The sequence below is a fragment of the Heptranchias perlo genome, chromosome 8, assembly GCF_035084215.1.
Source record: "Heptranchias perlo isolate sHepPer1 chromosome 8, sHepPer1.hap1, whole genome shotgun sequence".
Taxonomy (NCBI): domain Eukaryota; kingdom Metazoa; phylum Chordata; class Chondrichthyes; order Hexanchiformes; family Hexanchidae; genus Heptranchias; species Heptranchias perlo.
This window is the reverse complement of record NC_090332.1, coordinates 66,970,929-66,990,848: the sequence shown is the minus strand read 5'-3', so window position 1 is coordinate 66,990,848 and position 19,920 is coordinate 66,970,929. Positions and strand designations below refer to the sequence as shown.

The 19,920-nt window shown below is 40.4% G+C and overlaps 1 protein-coding gene across 6 annotated transcripts in view; it reads right to left on the bottom strand.

Moving 5' to 3' along the window:
* Window positions 1-19,920, bottom strand: part of afdna (afadin, adherens junction formation factor a) — a 269,000-nt gene that overhangs the window by 20,652 nt on the left and 228,428 nt on the right. For all 6 annotated transcript variants that reach the window (XM_067989221.1, XM_067989223.1, XM_067989224.1 and 3 more), the window contains 6 exons: window positions 17,836-17,901; window positions 15,595-15,668; window positions 14,696-14,814; window positions 9,946-10,140; window positions 6,772-6,863; window positions 5,291-5,470 (listed from right to left, as the gene is read on the bottom strand). In XM_067989221.1, the coding sequence (XP_067845322.1) occupies window positions 5,291-5,470; window positions 6,772-6,863; window positions 9,946-10,140; window positions 14,696-14,814; window positions 15,595-15,668; window positions 17,836-17,901 (726 nt within the window). The remainder of the gene's footprint in view (window positions 1-5,290; window positions 5,471-6,771; window positions 6,864-9,945; window positions 10,141-14,695; window positions 14,815-15,594; window positions 15,669-17,835; window positions 17,902-19,920) is intronic.

Below are 19,920 nucleotides of genomic sequence, written 5' to 3'. Positions count from 1 at the left end.
TATGAATAAAATTGAATCCTAATAAACAAAGTCAACAAAATCAGTTTAAACACATCTAAAACATGTTTTAAAAACATCTGTGGTGGTCTGAATCCTATAAAACAAACTGCAGAGACATGAAATCCCCAACATGTGCAATCTGAATTTGTTAATGGTGTGCATTAATTACCCAGAAAATAATCTATTTTTCAGATAACAACTAACCATGTCATAATACTTCGATAGGTGTTAGGAAACTGTGTTTAAATAAGTGGCTGTTATCCTGGTTAAATTATGAGGTATTTGGTCAAAGTGCAAAAGCTGTTTATTGCCAAAGGCACTCCTAGTGAGTAAAATTTATTGTTGACTGTGTTCACAAATATAAGTTAAAATTGAAGTCTGCTGCTGGCGATTGGTAGCTTTGACTGACTGGGACGGTGGCCCAGGCAATGAAGTATATTGTTCAGTTTGCAATGCACAACGATAATATGTAAACTGTAATTGAGTAGCTGCCAACTTATTATTTATCCAGGGCTATCAACTTCTGATTCAGTAACACAAGACAGCAGGCATTATGGTGTAAGGCAAAGCTCCACATTTCTAAACCAAACTTAGATCAAAGGCAGTAAATTGTTCAACTCCCATTACTGCATTAATGCTAATAATGATGATTTTTACACTGCCACATAAAACAAACGAATATTCCATCTGATCATAATAGTTGAGCACTACAGATTGTGCTGTACATTATACTGTAAAATTCAAGTTAGTACAACATTCGTTCCAATAACAATTTCTGTCCTTTCTGCCCCATTCCAACTATTTCACTCAAAGACAATTTTTTTTTAGGCTAGTCTCAATTTTCCCCTCAGGCTGCACTGTTTACACATTATAAACTATTGTGCTTAAATCAAGGCAACCATGGCTTCCAGATTTGCCCATGCATACTCCCTCACCTTATTGTGCCTTACAGCAAAGCTGCATAAATGTAGAGGGGGGAGTTACATTTCAAAACATTAACAAATTAAAATCCTATCTCTGTTACATTTTTCTAACCATCTGTTTTTACATATGGTTGTCAAGAACAAGGCTGTCCATACACAATTGCACAAGAAAACTTTACAAGCTCACTAAAAATATTTCCGGTTTATTTCTCAAACCTAAAAAAAAGCTAAATATCTGAAAAAATTAATCCATGTACAGGACAGTTGAATGTATTTATCACAGCAAATATTCACAGTCACTCAAATGTTTCACACAACTGCCTCGTGACTTTGCAGACATAATTTGGTGATCATAAAGACAAGCACTGCCACTCCCACAACAAATTAGTTAGCAATGTAAAAGGTGAATGTGAACAAAGCAGATGAGATCATGGCAGTAAACATCTATGTGGAATGCCCATGGAGAATTAAAACAAAGCATCTAAAGGTAATTTTTTCTTTTTATTTACTTTTTTTGCACTCAAGGCGAGGGGTGTTAGTTGGAGAATAGAACTGTTCAATTTCAGATACCCAGCATCAGCATTAAGTACTCCCAGACCAGGGAGAGCACAGGTCCCTCTACTCTGTTCTGTGCCTAAGTCCCAATCCCAACCTCAAAAAAGCACCCCCAACTACAGCAGTATGGCTGTGTTCCATTTCCCACACTAGCCATTCTGTGACCTGTGTGAGATTGACAATTAGTACCGAATTAGGGCCAGTTTTATGCTACACGCCCATGCCCACTTTGGACTGGACTGAGTGTGCTCAAATTCAATCGCATAGGACATTTATAGTCAGTGCACAGACAATGTCATCGTATAGATCTGGGCTGGATTCGACAAGTTTTGACTAAGGCCTGCGATCCTAATCATAGAGACAGTGGATCAATTTCCACTATGGACTATGGCAGGATCCAGGGCCCCTTGGGATAGTAATAATATAAGGGGCAAAGAAGGGGAGAAATTTTTGAAGTGTGTTCAGGAGAACTTTCTTGAGCAGTATGTTTCCAGCCCAACGAGGAAGGAGGCATCGATGGATTTGGTTCTGGGGAATGAGGCATGCCAAGTGGAGCAAGTGTCAGTGGGGGAACATTTAGGGAACTGCGATCATAGTATAAGGTTTAGAATAGCTACGGAAAAGGACATGGATCAAAGTAAAAACTCAATTGGAGGGGGGCCAATTTCTGTGGGTTGAAAACAGATCTGGCCCGGGTAAACTGGAATCAAAGATTGGCAGGCAAAACTGTAATTGAACAATGGGCGGCCTTTAAGGAGGGGATGGTTCGGGTACAGTCTAGGTACATTCCCACGAGGGAGAAAGGTAGGGCAACTAAAGCCAGAGTTCCCTGGATGACAAAAGAGATAGTGAGGAAGATGAAATGGAAAAAAGGGGCGTATGACAGGTTGATAACACAAGTAAGAATCAGGCTGAATATAGAAAGTTCAGAGGGGAAAGTAAAAAAAGGAATTAAGAGGGGCAAAGAGAGAATATGAGAACAGACTGGCAGCCAACATGAAAGGGAATCCAGAACTCTTCTATAGGCATGTAAACAATAAATAGATGGTTAGAGGAGAGGTGGGGCCTATTAGGGACCAAAAAGGAGATCTACTCATGAAGGCTAGAGGGGATGACCAAGGTAATAAATGAGTACTTTGCATCTGTCTTTACCAAGGAAGATGCTGCCAGAGTCTCAGTAAAGAAAGATGCAACTGGTACTGGAAGGGCTAAAAATTGATAAAGAGGAGGTACTAGAAAGGCTAAAGTAGATAAATCAACCAGTCCAGATGGGATACATCCTAGGTTGCTGAGGGAAGTAAGGGTGGAAATTGCAGAGGTACTGGCCATAATCTTCCAAACATCCTTAGATACGGGGCTGGTGCCAGAGGACTGGAGAATTGCAAATATTACACCCTTGTTTAAAAAAGGATGTAAGGATAAACCCAGCAACTATAGGCCAGTCAGTTTGACCTCAGTGGTGGGGAAACTTTTAGAAACGATAATCCAGGACAGAATTAACAGTTACTTGGACATGTGTGGATTGATTAGGAAAAGCCAGCACGGATTTGTTAAAGGCAAATCGTGTTTAACTAACTTGATTGAATTTTTGATCAGGTAACACAACACGGTTGATGAGGGCAATGCAGTTGATGTGGTGTATACGGAGTCTCAAAAGGCATTTGATAAAGTGCCACATAATAGGCTTGTCATCAAGATTGAAGCCCATATAATAAAAGGGGCAGTAGCAGCATGGATATAGAACTACTAAGTGACAGGAAGCAGAGAGTAATGATGAATGGTTGTTTTTCAGACTAGAGGGAGGTGTACAGTGGTGTTCCCAGGGCTCGGTGCTAGGACCACTGGTTTTCTTTATGTATATTAATGACTTGGACTTGGCACAATTTCCAAGTTTGCAGATGACACAAAACTTGGAAGCACAGTGAACAGTGAGGAGGATAGTGATAGACTTCAAGAGGATATAGACAAGCTGGTGGCATGGGCGGGCACATGGCAGATGAAATTTTACACAGAAAAATTCGAGGTGATACATTTCCGTAGGAAGAATGAGGAGACGCAATATAAACTAAAGGGCACAATTCTAAAAGGGGTACAACAACAGAGATCTGGGGGTATATGTACACAAATGGTTGAAGGTGGCTGGGCAGGTTGAGAAAGCAGTTAAAAGCAAACGGGATTCTGGGCTTTATAAAAAGAGGCAGAGAGTACAAAAGTATGGAAGTCATGATGAACCTTTATAAAACACTGGTCCGGCCACAACTGGAGTATTGTATCCAGTTCTGGGCACCGCACTTTAGGAAGGATGTGAAGGCCTTAGAGAGGGTGCAGAAGAGATTTACTAGAACGATTCCAGCGATGAGGGACTTTAGTTATGTGGATAGACTGGAGAAACTGGGGTTGTTCACCTTGGAACAGAGAAGGTTGAGAGGAGATTTGATAGAGGTATTCAAAATCATGAAGGGTCTAGACAGTAGATAGAGAGAAACTGTTCCCATTGGCGGAAGGGTCAAGAACAAGAGGACATAGATTTAAGGTGATTGGCAAAAGAACCAGAGATGACTTGAGGAAAATCTTTTTTTTACATCGAGTGGTTATGATCTGGAATGCACTGCCTGTGGAGGCGGATTCAATCATGGCCTTCAAAAGGGAACTGGATAAGTACTTGAAAGGAAATAAATTTGCAGGGCTATGGGAATAGGGCGGGTGAGTGGAAATAGCTGGATTGCTCTTGCATAGAGTCGGCATGGCCGCCTTCCGTGCTGTAACCTTGCTATGATTCTAATTCTGTTGTTGCTGCTGCTGCCTGTGGCGATCCCACTGCTGGTCAAATTGGAAGGGCTCAAGAGTCGTTGTGGACAATCCTAAAACCCAATAACAATTAGCTCTCCAAATGGACAGGCGCTGGCAAAACAGGAGGTCGAACCAGAATGAAGCAACAAGGGTCCTTGAAAGACTTTAATATACAAAGAACAAGCTTCCATTTACATAGTGCCTTATTACGTCCTGAGAATTTCCTAAAGCACTTCAAAGCTAATGAATTAATTTTGAAGTGCAGTCACAGCTGTATTGGCAAATGTACGTAGAGTATTTCTTGAAGCCTTCAAAATTACACATTGTGGCAACATTTGTAAGAGTCTTGAAATATTTTTCTCCTCCCAAACAATAATCATGATCTATATCAGGTCCAAACGACTTTGTTTTAATTCCTCAGTTTCTGCTGATTCTTTTACTTCAAATTGTTTCTTTTTCTCATCTTGTTCTTCCATTCTATCCTTTAAAACTTGATTGATGCTTTTTAAAGAAACTTTCATTTTAGCTTTTCCTTCATCTATTCCATTCCCTTTAAACAGTTTCATCTTGTCCCTTGATTCTTTTTGGTATCTTCCATTCTAGCTTCTTTTTCACCTCTTATGTTCATGTTTTTGAACTCATGACCCCTTCTCCATTTCATCTATAGAATTCTTTGACTTTTTTTTGAAACTGTTTAGCATTATCTAAATATGCAAAGTAGACCTAAAATTAATGAGGATCCCTATACTAGAGGATGGTACACAGCCTTAATTTCTCTGAATTTGCCTGAAGCATCATTAAATTGTCGATCTGAGAATAGCTAACATAAGTGTACTTAAATAAGAGCATGTTATTAAATGCAGCTGCTAACGTACAAGTTTTGTCACCATTAGCTTACAGTTTTGTAATAAAGTAACTTTTTTTTCCCCCTGTATTCCCAGGGCAGTTAAAAAACAGCATTATAGATTAGGCAGAATTAATTAAAATGTAGATTGCCGACAACTCTATTAGCATAGTCTTACCTGTACAGTGCCACTGAAGGGCTGTTCCTGCATCACTGTCCTCTCATCATGGTGTTGCCATTGTCCAGGGATAGGACTCACTCTATCCTGGGATCTGGAAGTTGGGAAGGTGAAGTATTCCCTGGTGTATGTTTGCGTAGGAATTGGATAGGCTTCAGGTCTTGTGGGTAATAACTGTTCCTAAGAGTAGAATTAGCAATTTATTTAATTGAACCAGCAAACATTCATGATATCTCATGAATTAAAAATGTCAAGCATAAATAATTTAGAAGCTACAGGAAATATATCATGCATAATATATGATTGCTATTGAACTTTCAAAAGCATGTTTTTTTTTTAAAAAGAGAGCCAGACATTTACCAGTGTAGATGCTGTCTTGAGCATTATGCAAAAATCTACATTTTGGCTCTGGACAAAGGGGTAATGGTTGAATGAATTCTTATTTCCGTACTTGCAACACAACAGCTTTGATTGCTAGTGTGTCATTTATTTTCAAATGCACATATTTTTAACAAACCCCCATCTTTCAAAACCACTCTACAGCTGGTATGTGAGCTGGTGATATGCTCGCAGTACAATCCATAGCCTACATGAAATCATTAAACAAAAATTGATGCAGCAGGGAAGCGGCTCACCACTTTACTCCAAATATGAGATCCCAATTTCTCAGTGTTTTCTTCCTTTAAGAAATGGCTTAGTTAGTGGATGAACTTTTCCACATAGGACACAAAGATTCCATTATGTTCTGTGATGAATTGTCATAGGTGGAAATCAAGGCTCAGCTTTTCAGTCATTTGGACAGTCTAACATCCTTGTGCACCAAACACAGGTAGGGTTTTAGAAGGTACACTACATCACGACAAGATAATGGGATTGTCGCAACCAAGAAATTTGAAACTGCATCCTGAAAGTATTAGTATTGAGAGGAACAAATAATACTGGCAGGTGTAAATGAATTACAATAAAAACGCTGCAGGGTAGTATTATCCAAACTGATAATTACCATGCAGATTTAGTAAAGTTCTCATCTCTTTCTTGGTCATATAATGGCAACAGAAGTTCATCACTTTGCTGCTCTCAGCGTTGTTAAATTGTACCACAGACTATCTATCTGTATCACTACTTATTGAAATGACTCCAACAGTACTCAACACCCCACCCCCTTAGAAACAGTGAACCAGCACAATGCCAAACTAAAACGATACATGTTAATTATGTCAAAGCGTGTGTTGTACTACAACAACTTTAAACTACTTAACGTAGGACAACGCCCCTAACCTGAATTCCATCTTATTCAGGGGGCTATTTTTTTCAGGCTATTGCAATATGTAGAGAATAATACAAAGAAATAATTACAAGTTGGTAATCATCAAGAGGGTCAGAAGGTAACAGTACACATAAACCAAATGGTTACATTGAAAGGTTTGCAACATTTGTTATGGATTAAACCACTAGTAGCCCATAACCAGATATATACTGACCTCAGCACAAAGATTCCCAGTGGAGACCGATTGGATTTTGGAGGTAGGTGCAGTAGAATAAACAGGCTTTGCCCCAGGACTTGGAGGTTGGTCTTCTCAGCCAAAAACAAAAACATTGAGTTAAATACAGCATTCATTATTTACATTATACACCAATATCTGAATTCATTATGTCCAACACTTTGTTAAATTAGAAACTTCTTCCAAATGGTTAGTTTTTGAATTTCTACATTTGATGCTGAATGACAAAGTGGTCACCATTACTGCTCAACAAAGGAGAACTAACTGAACAGCTTATGTCTGGTATTTTATTCCCCTTTATAACACTGGGATAAACATCTAGTTTACAATTTTAAATACAAGACATATTACTCCATTAATGCTCTTTATCATCTTAACTGCAATGGTTACACGTGAAGAATTTTTTGACTTCAGTACTTAATGTAAATATAATTAAGTCACATTACTTTTGTGTACTGAAATGGTATCAATTTTTTTCTTCACATACCAGTTAAGATACATGTTGAATATTGACAACACTAAATACAGATCTACCATGGCATTATCCAAAGTATATTAACATAAACAAAAATGAAATCAGAGTGACCAAGGGTCTGCATGTTAAGCAATTTTCTTTAATCCACTCAAACTGAGCCATCCTCCACAAATGTGGAACCAAGCTTAATTTACCAGAAACTGTGTTACAGGGTGACAAGAATTACACCTGCTTGTGGTGGATCAGCGACAATCAGAAGTGTGCCGATTGGCAGGTCCCAGGAGACATTCACCAATAAGTCTATTCAATACAATATAAATTCAGATAGGTACCTGTAAAATCTCTTTACAGAACTGATCCATTTTCCAGTATGGGCATGCTCCAGAACATGCCCAAAAGAGATGGACACTCCAACAATCCCAACACACTATTGTGTACCATAGGTTTTAAGAACATAAATAAAGCATGGAAGAAAAGGTTATTTAGGGCACTAAGCCCATTTTTCTAGAGACCATATACAGCCTAGTCTATTATGGATTCTACCCAACCCTGTATTTTCCTTCAGAAAGGTTCTATGCAAGCGCACTCCTCTCCCAAAAAGGCAAGTCAAGGAAAATGCCAGAATACCTATCTAACCTTATCTTCTATATCCTATGTAAAAACAGCCCTGCTGTTAGTAGCAATCCAAAACGTAGTAGTCCAAATGCCCCACTATTTCCCTAAAGTTTATAGTTACATTTTTTTAAATCCTCATTATGATCTACAGCACAGATCAGGTGTCCTAATGGTTAAATAATGCACCTGGTGTGGTACTATGCCATACATACTAGGGAGTTCCATGCCTTGGTTTCTCCTGAGTTACACAATTTCAGCCAAAGCAGTTGGCCCACTAGAATTGGAGTCCGTGAGAGAGGGGAATAAAAAGTCACGGTTCCTGATCATTATTCAGTAAACCCTGCTAGAATGGGTATATGAACATTGGGTGAGGATAGGAGTTAGCTGGAAATAGCCCGAACCCCATGATCAAATAGCTCAATGGCCTGCTAACACACTGTTTCCAGACTCTCACAATCAATGAATACTTGCAGCAAGGCCCTGCAGCACCTATGGAACCATGAATTACTACATCCGGGAGTGTGGAGAGAAGACTAGGGGAAACATTCATTTCACGTTATCCTTAAAGTAAATTAAAATTGCTTATATCATGAAGGAAACTTCCTGCCAAATGCAACAGAATCAAAATTACTGGTTGAATCAGAGAATCTTACAGCAGAGGCGGCGGCCATTTGGCCCAACATGCCTGTGCCAGCACTTCGAAAGCGCTATCCAAATTAGTCTCACACCTCAGTTTTTTTCCCATAACCCTGCAAATTAGTCCTCTTCGAGTACACGTCCAATTGCCTTTTGAAAGTTCCTATGGAATCTTCTTCCACTACCCTTTCAGTGCATTCCAGATCTTAACCTTCTGTGTAAAAAAAAAAATTCTCATTTCCCCTCAGTTCTTTTGCCAATTATTCCAAATCTATGACCTCTGGTTACTGACCCATTGGTTAGTGGAAACAGTTTCTCCCTTTTGCTCTATCAAAACCCCTCATTATTTTGAATACCTCTATTGAGTTTCCCCATAACCTTCTCTGCTCTGAGAACAATCCCAGCTTCTCCAATCTCTCCACATAACTGAAGTCCCTCATCCCTGGTATCATCCTGGTAAACCTCCTCTGTATCCTTTCCAAGGCCTTGACATCCTTCCTAATATGTGGTGCTCAGAATTGTACACAATACTCCAGCTGAAGCCTAACCAGTGATTTGTAAAGATTTAGGATGACTTCCTTGTTTTTGTATTCAATAACCAAGTATCCCATACACTTTCTTAACCGCCTTATCAACTTGCCCTGCCACCTCCAAAGATTTGTGAATATGCACCCCCAGGTCCCTCTGCTCTTGTACCCCCCTCAAAATAGTATCATTTAGATTACACTATCTCTCCATGTTGTTCCCCCCAAAGTGCATCACTTCACACTTATCCACATTAAATTGCATCTGTCATGTGTCTGCCCATTTCGCCAGTCTGCCTATGTCCTCCTGAAGTCTGCTACTATCCTCCTCACTATTTACTATGACAAGTTTTGTATCATCCGCAAACTTCGAAATTTTACTCCCTATACCTAAGTCCACATCATTTATGTATAAGAAAAGCAATGGTCCTAATACCAACCCCTGGGGACCCCACTGCATACTTCTCTCCAGTCAGAAAAACACCCGTTCACCACTACTCTCTGCCTCCTATCCCTTAGCCAATTACGTACCCAAGTTACCACTCTCCAGTTAATCCCATGTGCTTCTATTTTCCAAATAAGTCTGTTATGTGGTACTTCATCAAATGCTTTTTGAAAGTCCATATGTACAACATCTACTGCACAACCTTCATCAAAGAACTTAATCAGGTTAGACACAATTTGTCTTCAACAAATCCATGAAGGCTGTCCCTTATTAATCCATGCTTCTCTAAGTGAGAATTAATTAAGTCCTTGACAATGGTCTCGAGACGTTTTCCCATCACTGACCAAAAAAAATTAAACCATTTTTCTGGTTTATTAATAAATCCCTCTCGATTACTAGTCAACTGTGTGCCTCAAAGCACCTGATTATGAAGCTAGATCCAGAACTACAGTGCTCACTTGCTACATTGGGACTAGATCGATGATCTGCTCGGTTTTTCAAAAGTCTGTCATCCCCAGGTGGTTTCTTTGGTTCAGTGTATTCTGTCCAACCCATCGGGGAATTTTCAGGTGTGCCATTCTGAGGATTATTGTTGTACAATTCAAAACCTTCACTCTTTGGACGAGGCTTGCCTGAGCCACGACGATCAGAAGCTGAAAGTGGAAGAAGAGTTTACTTATTTCCAAATTTTGTGTAAGAGTTGGGTGAAAATTACTTTCACCACAACCATCTTAAAAGCACCTTTTCAGCTACTAATCTTGGAGATATGGTTCTTATCTAAAGAATGATTTTTAAGTTTTGATAATACTATGAAATTTGGCAGAAAGTTGTAAGTGCAGTGAAAAAGGACTATGCACAGTATCAATAAATTACAATGCAATGCAGGGTTTTGTAAACAAAAGGTACTTTGTCAGCCCAATATCTTGCTAACTGACTCATTTAAGCGTGATGCTAGCACTTTACTCAAGCTGGTTAAAATGGAAACAGAAGCGCAGTAATAATTTTTAAAAACTGGGCAAAACAATACAATTCATAATTATCCCTGTCCAATTCATTTGTTTGCAACTAGGCACACAACTAATTACAGTAAAACAAACACCAAGAATCACTCAAAAAATGCAAATGGACACAAGTACAACCGTTTAGGCATAAATAAATCAAGAAAATTGGAGAAAACGGCAGTGAATGCTTATGACGGGTGAAAAAATAACCGAGCCTCAAGGTGAGGCTGCATTTGAATTTACAGTGAGGGAAGAGGGGGCAAGGTCACCTGATTCCTAAAAGGAGGAAACGTCCTATTGTCCCTAGTTAATTTCCATCTCGCCCCCTCCACAGTTGAATGACTACCAATATCCTACTATGTGTCACGGTCGAATGCATTAAAATATGGATTACATTAAATCTATTGGTGATATAATTCTTTTTTATTTAATTCGTTCATGGGATGTGGGCGTCGCTGGTGAGGCCAGCATTTATTGCCCATCCCTAATTGCCCTCGAGAAGATGGTGGTGAGCCGCCTTCTTGAACCGCTGCAGTCCGTGTGAAGGTTTTCCCACAGTGCTGTTAGGAAGGGAGTTCCAGGATTTTGACCCAGCGACGATGAAGGAAGGGCGATATATTTCCAAGTCAGGATGGTGTGAGACTTGGAGGGGAACGTGCAGGTGGTGTTGTTCCCATGTGCCTGCTGCTCTTGTCCTTCTAGGTGGTAGAGGTCGCAGGTTTGGGAGGTGCTGTCGAAGAAGCCTTGGCGAGTTGCTGCAGTGCATCCTGTGGATGGTACACACTGCAGCCACTGTGCGCCGGTGGTGAATGGGGTGCCAATCAAGCGGGCTGCTTTGTCCTGGATGGTGTCGAGCTTCTTGAGTGTTGTTGGAGCTGCACTCATCCAGGCAAGTGGAGAATATTCCATCACACTCCTGACTTGTGCCTTGTAGATGGTGGAAAGGCTTTGGGGAGTCAAGTGAGTCACTCGCCGCAGAATACGCAGCCTCTGACCTGCTCTTGTAGCCACAGTATTTATATGGCTGGTCCAGTTAAGTTTCTGGTCAATGGTGACCCCCAGGATATTGATGGTGGGGGATTCAGTGATGGTAATGCCGTTGAATGTCAAGGGGAGGTGGTTAGACTCTCTCTTGTTGGAGATGGTCATTGCCTGGCACTTGTCCGGCACGAATGTTACTTGCCATTTATCAGCCCAAGCCTGGATGTTGTCCAGGTCTTGCTGCATGCAGGCTCGGACTGCTTCATTATTTGAGGGGTTGCGAATGGAACTGAACACTGTGCAATCATCAGCGAACATCCCCATTTCTGACCTTATGATGGAGGGAAGGTCATTGATGAAGCAGCTGAAGATGATTGGGCCTATGACACTGCACTGAGGAATTCCTGCAGCAATGCCCAGGGGCTGAGATGATTGGGCTCCAACAACCACCACCATCTTCCTTTGTGCTAGGTATGACTCCAACCACTGGAGAGTTTTCCCCCTAATTCCCATTGACTTCAATATCACATGGAGTGAATCGAATTGGCTGAAGACTGGCTTCTGTGATGGTGGGGATATCGGGAGGAGGCCAAGATGGATCATCCACTCGGCACTTCTGGCTGAAGATGGTTGCAAACGCTTCAGCCTTGTCTTTTGCACTCACATGCTGGATTCCGTCATCACTGAGGATGGGGATGTTTACAGAGCCTCCTCCTCCCGTTAGTTGTTTAATTGTCCACCACCATTCACAACTGGATGTGGCAGGACTGCAGAGCTTTGATCTGATCTGTTGGTTGTGGAATCGCTTAGCTCTGTCTATAGCATGTTGCTTCCGCTGCTTCACCAGGTTGACACCTAATTTTTAGGTACGCCTGGTGCTGCTCCTGGCATGCTCTTCTACACTCCTCATTGAACCAGGGTTGATCCCCTGGTTTGTTGGTAATGTGAGGAATATGCCGGGCCATGAGGTTACAGCTGGAATACAATTCTGCTGCTGCTGATGGCCCACAGCGCCTCATGGATGCCCAGTTTTGAGCTGCCAGATCTGTTCTGAATCTATGCCATTTCGCACGGTGATGTTGTGTGGCACTATCACCTCAGTGCAAAGACGGGACTTCGTCTCCACGAGGACTGTGCGGTGGTCACTCCTACCAATGCTGTCATGGACAGATGCATTTGCGACAGGTAGATTGGTGAGGACGAGGTCAAGTAAGTTTTTCCCTCGTGTTGGTTCGCTCACCACCTGCCGCAGGCCCAGTCTGGCAGCTGTGTCCTTCAGGACTCAGCCAGCTCGGTCAGTAGTGGTGCTACCGAGCCACTCTTGGTGATGGACGTTAAAGTCCCCCACCCAGAGTATATTCTGTGCCCTTGCTACCCTCAGTACTTCCTCCAAGTGGTGCTCAACATGGAGGAGGACTGATTCATCAGCTGAGGGAGGGCGGTAGGTGTAATCAACAGGAGGTTTCCTTGTCCATGTTTGACCTGATGCCATGAGATTTCATGGAGTCCAAAGTCAATGTTGAGGACTCCCAGGCCACTCCCTCCTGACTGTATATCACTGTTCCGCCATCTCTGGCGGGTCTGTCCTGCCGGTGGGACAGGACATACCCAGGGATGTTGATGGAAGAGTCTGGGACGTTGGCTGAAAGGTATGATTCTGTGAGTATGGCTATGTCAGGCTGTTGCTTGACTAGTCGGTGGGACAGCTCTCCCAATTTTGGCACAAGTCCCCAGATGTTAGTGAGGACGACTTTGCAGGGTCGACTGGGCTTGGTTTGCCTTTGTCGTGTCCGGTGCCTAGTGGTCCAACTGGTTTTATTCTTATTGTGACCTTTTTTTAAGCAAGATTTTACAACTGAGTGGCTTGCTAGGCCATTTCAGAGGGCGGTTAAGAATCAACCACATTTCTGTGGGTCTGGAGTCACATATAGGCCAGACCAGGTAAGGATGGCAGGTTTCCTTCCCTAAAAAGGACATTAGTGAACCAGATGGGTTTTTACGACAATCCGGTAGTTTCACGGCCAGTATTACCGATACTGATTAATTGTTATAAAGGAATACATCTGTACATTTACTAGTGACTGTAGCCCCTTGTTGTTGTGTTAGAACTACTATTTAAGATATCAATTTAACAAAGTATGTTCTGTGTAAAAAAAATGCATCAGACTGCTGCCAAATTCCTACATTAATGGAACGTTTTCATCTAGTTTGTATGTTGAAGAGAAACAAACTACATTAAACAGTAAATTATTCAATAATGGAAGTAATAATCAATATTGATTTTAGCAACACCATCATAGGAAGGCAGATGAGTTGTTAGGAACACAACAGATGGAGGATTGTGACCATGATCCCCTTTCCTACTGCGCTGTGATGCATAGTAACACACAATGCCACTCTCGTCGAATTGCATTTAAGGTGAATATTCCAGGTACAAACTGTTTGCTTCAATCAAATTCTACTCAAGATTAGAGATAAGGCATTATTTGAGTTCATCAAAGGAATATTCCAACTGCACTTTTAAAATACTACAATCAATCTAATAGCTCTGATTCACATGCAGGCAACTGACTCACCATCCAAGAGCCATTTTGGGGCATAATTAGCCATGACAGACTGTTTTTGCCAGCTTATTTTGCTCTCTCTTGACCCCTAGACTTAAATGTGGACTGACTTTAGAACATACTTTTTATTCAACAAAATACATGAACATTGGGCACAGCTCGTCAGAGTTCCTTGCATAGTAATCCCATTTAAATCTGAAACCCAAAGCATACAGTTTTTCTTAAAAAAAAATAATGCTTCACCCCAAATTTGTTACAATAAATTGTTGTATCTGCATAAGTCTCACCCAATATTCTCTGCTCTTAAGGGTGGTAGAAAATCTTGCATTTCTATAAAACCTCATCACAGCCTCAGGTTGTCCCAAACAATGGATTATTTTGGAAGTGAAATAACATATAGGAAAATATAGCAGCTAATTTTGCACACAGCAAGGTCCGAGATGAATGACCAGTTAACTTGTTTTTGGTGGTGTTCATTGAAGGGGAAATATTGGCCAGGATACTGGGAGAACACCTTGCTCTAGTCAATAGCACCAGTGGTCCTGGAGGCTCGAAAGGAAAGTTATTGAACATATTGCCTGCCCAATAATGTATGGAATGTTATGCTCTCCCAGATGATCTTTGATTGAGAACTTGATTCTAATATACAAAAATATTTTTACCTCTCTGCATCATTGGAGAAGGTTGGTTGAGTAGAGTGGCCAAACCATGGTAAATAGCTCCTTGTCTTGCTACTTCTAAGGTGACCACAGCACCTGTTCTTGTCATAAGCTCTGCAGCCCTGAAGAAAGAGGATTTCTTTTAATAATTTGAATGTTAATTGCAGTAGCTTAAAAATGCATGAAATTATATTTGACCAAACTGCTAGGCTTGCACTAAAATTCCAATCCATTTTTTTTTGCTTAAATAAAGCCGACCAATTTAAAAATGAGTTTACATTCTTCACTTCTTCCCCTTAAGGTCTATCTACAGCATTCATCATTTCCGACTGAGCCTGTGGTCAGTAAACCTGATCCCTAACTTCTAATGTCCATTAACAGAAAATTAGGAAGTGTGCAAGGTCAGTCTTGGGGGTGACAGTCCCTCTAATGCTCTTTCCCTATTTGTGAGAGTGAGGAGGAGGAGGAGGAAGAGGAATGGAAAAATCTGGGCTTGAATTCATACCCTAGCATGGAGTTGCATACTTTGCTCCACCACTGGCAGCCGTCCTATCAGCTGCCTAGGCCCTAAGCTCGAATTCCTTCCCTAAACCTCTCCGCCTCTCTACTGCTTTAAGACATTCCTTAAAGCCTCTCTTTGATCAAGCTTTTGGTCACCTTTCCTAATATCTCATGTGGCTCAGTGTCAAATTTTGTTTGATAACACTCCTGTGAAGTGCCTTGGGACATAAATGCAAGTTGTAGTTGTGCTTATTGTTATACCATTGCCAATGGACCGCATTAACTCAAATTTTAGGCCACACAGCTTTGGCTGTCCATTATAATTATTTTCCAAATGACTACCACTTTGGTAGTTTTCATTGTTTAAAAGTCATTAGATAAACCGCAGTAGTACGCTTTACCTTTCTTGCGAAAGCCCCACAAGACTACGCCCATCTACACTTAGTAACTGATCTCCTGCAGCCAAACGACCATCCTGCAGACACAAGGAATTAAAGTCACAATTAGACAGCATCCTGTTTTTATGCACTAGGATGGAATAGAAAAAACATGCCTATAGGTAAATTCGTAGAATAGCATGTTAGATTATCTGTCATTCCAAAGGGCTAAATGATGCAGGGAAACTACCCCAGGCAATCTTTCCTTCTCCCTCCTTTGCTTAGTCAGCCTCATTCTAGTTGCATGTCTTTTTTTATTGAGCTCTGAAGTACTAAGTGAGTCCAGCAAGAGTTCTGAAATATTCCAGTCGAATTTTGACATGCAGAACTATGTAAAAAAACAAAAGGTATAAAACCAATAAAACAAAAATTATAGTTAGAATTTATTTTGTTTTTGATTATTTTATCCTCTCAAGCCTCCTTGCCGGGTACAGTTTCAAAGATGCCAGCCACATTCTAGCACCTTGCCCAAGTGAGCATTACAGTATTGCTAATCTGCAACATACAAAATTCATGAGTTTATTGCCATGACCCTTGGTAATAACCATGCCTTTTTAAAACTCTTACACTATAAAACTTATCTAAGTGTTTACTTGGGCAAAATTCTTAGATCTTGATAGTTTTATGATCAAAGGGACTATTTAAGGAAAAAGGGGACATAAAACTTTGTGCTTATAATGGCAAAATGCTTGAATCAAGTTTACAGATTGTAAATATAGATGTAACTGCAATAAAACATGTTGTTCCAACATACTTAACTCAGCACTGTAGCATTGCTCTAGTTCAAGCATGTATCTCAAACTTCAAAGTGAAAAATATAGAATTATTAGCTGCATTATCTATGTATCTCAGTATCCTCAACCATCTGCAGTCCTTTTTCAGGTAGAAGCATGTCTGCATACATCAATTAACATTTTTATCTTCAAATTCAATTTTCCTCAGGTTAGAGATGTCTTTGGGCAATCAAACACCTTTACTCCTTGAAAGCTTTCAGTCATTTAATAGTTTACACTTTGTATAAAATTTTAGTTTATAAACATTTAATAATCAACCTCCATTACCTGACTTTGAGAATGCAAGTGGGAAGGTTGGCTAAAAACCCCAATAACTTCAATTCAATTTTAATATCCCAGCAAGTGAAACAGATTTATCTGGAGTAACAATGTTACAGTAGAGAATTTTAAATACAGCAGCATAAATACATAGTGAAAAGCTACTTTTCATAAATTCTGCTTTAGGTTTGATGGATGAGGAGGAACGATGCAATCCATTTGCAATCATTCACGTGATCGCAACTGATTGCTAGATTGAGCTTTGACTTTTTAATGTTGACACGGCTTTAAAAACTCAATATAACTAATGAGAAAGAGGAAGAGGAAAAGTAACCAAACAATTCAATTTTTACAATTTTGTTTTTAACAGAATAAGACTATTAGTTTGCAAATACGTAGATATTCTAACTGGTCATTAAATATTTAAAACTCTCCAAACTTGTAATTAACAGCATGACCAGTGTATCCATTTTTCTTATTTTAAGTCGCATTTTCATGAATAAGGGGAAAAATAATGCTTTTTTTCCCTGAATCATTTAAATTCATCCACAGCAATTTAGTGAAATAGTATTCATTACTCAATAAACGCTTCCCATTTCTAGACATGTATTTATTAAAGAAAGAACCTGCATTTATATAGTTTTTACAACCTCAGGACACCCCAAAGTGCTTCACACCTAATGAAGTACTTTTGAAATGTTGTCATTGTTGTAATGTAGGAAATGTGACTGCCAATTTACACACAGCAAGGTCCCACAGATAGCAATGAGATAAATGACCAATTAAATTATTTTTCTGAAGTGACATTGGCTGAGGGTTGCATGTGAGCCAGGACATGAGGAGAACTCCTCTGCTCTTCTTTGAATAGTGTCATGGGATCTTTTACGTCCACCCGAGAGGGCAGACGGGACCTCAGCTTAACGTCTCATCTGTCAATTTACTAAATTAGATTGTCCAACCAGGTTTCATGTAAATTTACAGAACTCAAGTATACAATAACAAAATTTCTTTGTACAATGTATATTTTTCTCCTTTTTAAAAAAGCAATGCGCACATCTCATTTAAACAGTGGTACTACTTGGATCAGTTGTCATGTGCCTCAACATTTAGGACATCTGTTCAATCAGATCAGGAATGAATAAAGTCTACTTACCAAATCTGCAGCTCCTCCTTTCACAACAGATTTAACATAGATTCCTAGCTTATCCTGTCCCGCACCCTGAGGACATTGAAGAAAGATCATTAGTATAAATACTTATGAACAAAACTTCGCAGAGCTAAATCATCCTGACCGACTTTCAATAAGCAACAGATATTTTGTACGGTGGAACTGATGTAGAGCAGCCCAACTATTTGTATGAATCTTCTGGAAATCTTACTTATATAAGGTAAAAATAAAACTTATATACGTAAAATATTGGGGGGGGGGGGGGGGGGTGGAAACACATCCGGGATGCATAAGTTGATGATTATTCTATGGCTAACATTTCCAGCAGCAAGCCCCCAAAACGTTGTACAAATTTGTACTTTGTATTTAACATAGCAGACAACTTAATGGTTATATTTCATGCTCTCACCTTATGCCCAATGTAAATGACCATTCCCAAAAGTAAGCCTTCACTTCCTACAAACCAAAGTTTGAAAAGTATCTGAAAATGTAGCATGCTTGGGGTGAACAATGAACCCCTTATACTGCTGCTAAACTCACTGGAAACAGGATGGATGCCTTGTACTCTCCTGCTGCCTCTGACTGATAGAACATGTATCTCGTTATAAGCCATAAATCAGATTTCCCAAATAAAATTAAACGGAATCCAGAGCAAGCACAGTAGATTACACTAGATGACAGTAAAAGTGCTTTAAACCAATTTCAAAATAATGAACATTTCAGAAGTTATGTCTCTGAGCAAACATTTATACATAAAAATGGATATTCACAGAATTTTGCCACTAAACCTAGCTTGCTCATCTAAGCAAAGATTCACTAAAGAACCTCGATATGGGGCAACAAATATATCCCTTCATTGCTTTGAAGTCCAAACTGGAACATGTTTTCCTTACGTAATGTTAACATTTATCTAGTAACATCTCTGCTACATAGGGTTGCTGCCTTCTCTGCATGCCAAGGGAAAAAATTGGAGACACAAAAAATGGGAAAAATGCAACTGTGAACCTAGTGATGAGAAATGGGATCAAAATGACTACAGTAGAATTAAAGCCCTCATCTTGTACCAGGCAACAACAACTTGCATTTATATAGCACCTTTAACGTAGTAAAACGTCCCAAGGTGCTTCACAGCAGCATCAAACAAAATTTCACACCAAGCCACATAAGGAGGTATTAGGACAGAAGAGGTAGGTTTTAAGGAGCGTCTTAAAGGAGGAGAGAGAGGAAGAGGCGCGGAGAGGTTTAGGAAGCGAATTCCAGAGCTTAGGGCCTGAGCAGCTGAAGGCACGGCTGCCAATGGTGGAGCGATTAAAATCTGGGATGCGCAAGAGGTAAGAATTGGAGGAGCACAGAGATCTCGGAGGGTTGTAGGGCTCTAGGAGTTTACAGAGATAGTGAGGGGCAAGGCCATGGAGGGATTTGAAAACAAGAATGAGAATTTTAAAATCGAGGCATTCCCGGACCGGGAGCCAATGTAGGTCAGCGAGCACAGGGGTGATGGGCGAACAGGACTTGGTGCGAGTTAGGATATGGGCAGTTGAATTTTGGATGAACTCAAGTCTATGGAGGGTGGAAGATTGGAAGCCAACGGGCAGACCACTGGAATATCTCAGTCTGGAGGTAATAAAGGCATGGATGAGAGTTTCAGCAGATGAGCCGAGGCAGGGGCAGAGGTAGGCGATATTGCGGAGGTGGAAGTAGACAAGCGTAAAAACTACTGCATGGATGCATGTACTGCAGTATAAATCTTTCTGTAGTGACACTGCAATGCCAGCAGTTTTAAAAACCATTTAAATAATACTCTGCCTTTCTGTTTCTCCTTCTGAAGTGGATAACTTCACATTCACATTGCAGGGCTGGGAAGTGCTGTCAAAGCAAGCAGTGAGTTGCTACAATGTATCCTATAGGTAGAACGTACTGCAGCTACAGTGAGCTGATGGGGTGCCAATCAAGTGGATTGCTGTGTCCTGGATGGTGTTGAGCTTTTGAAGTGCTGTTGCGATTATACCCATCCAGATGACTGAGTATTGCATCACACTTCTAACTTGAAGCTTGTAGATAGTGGAGAGG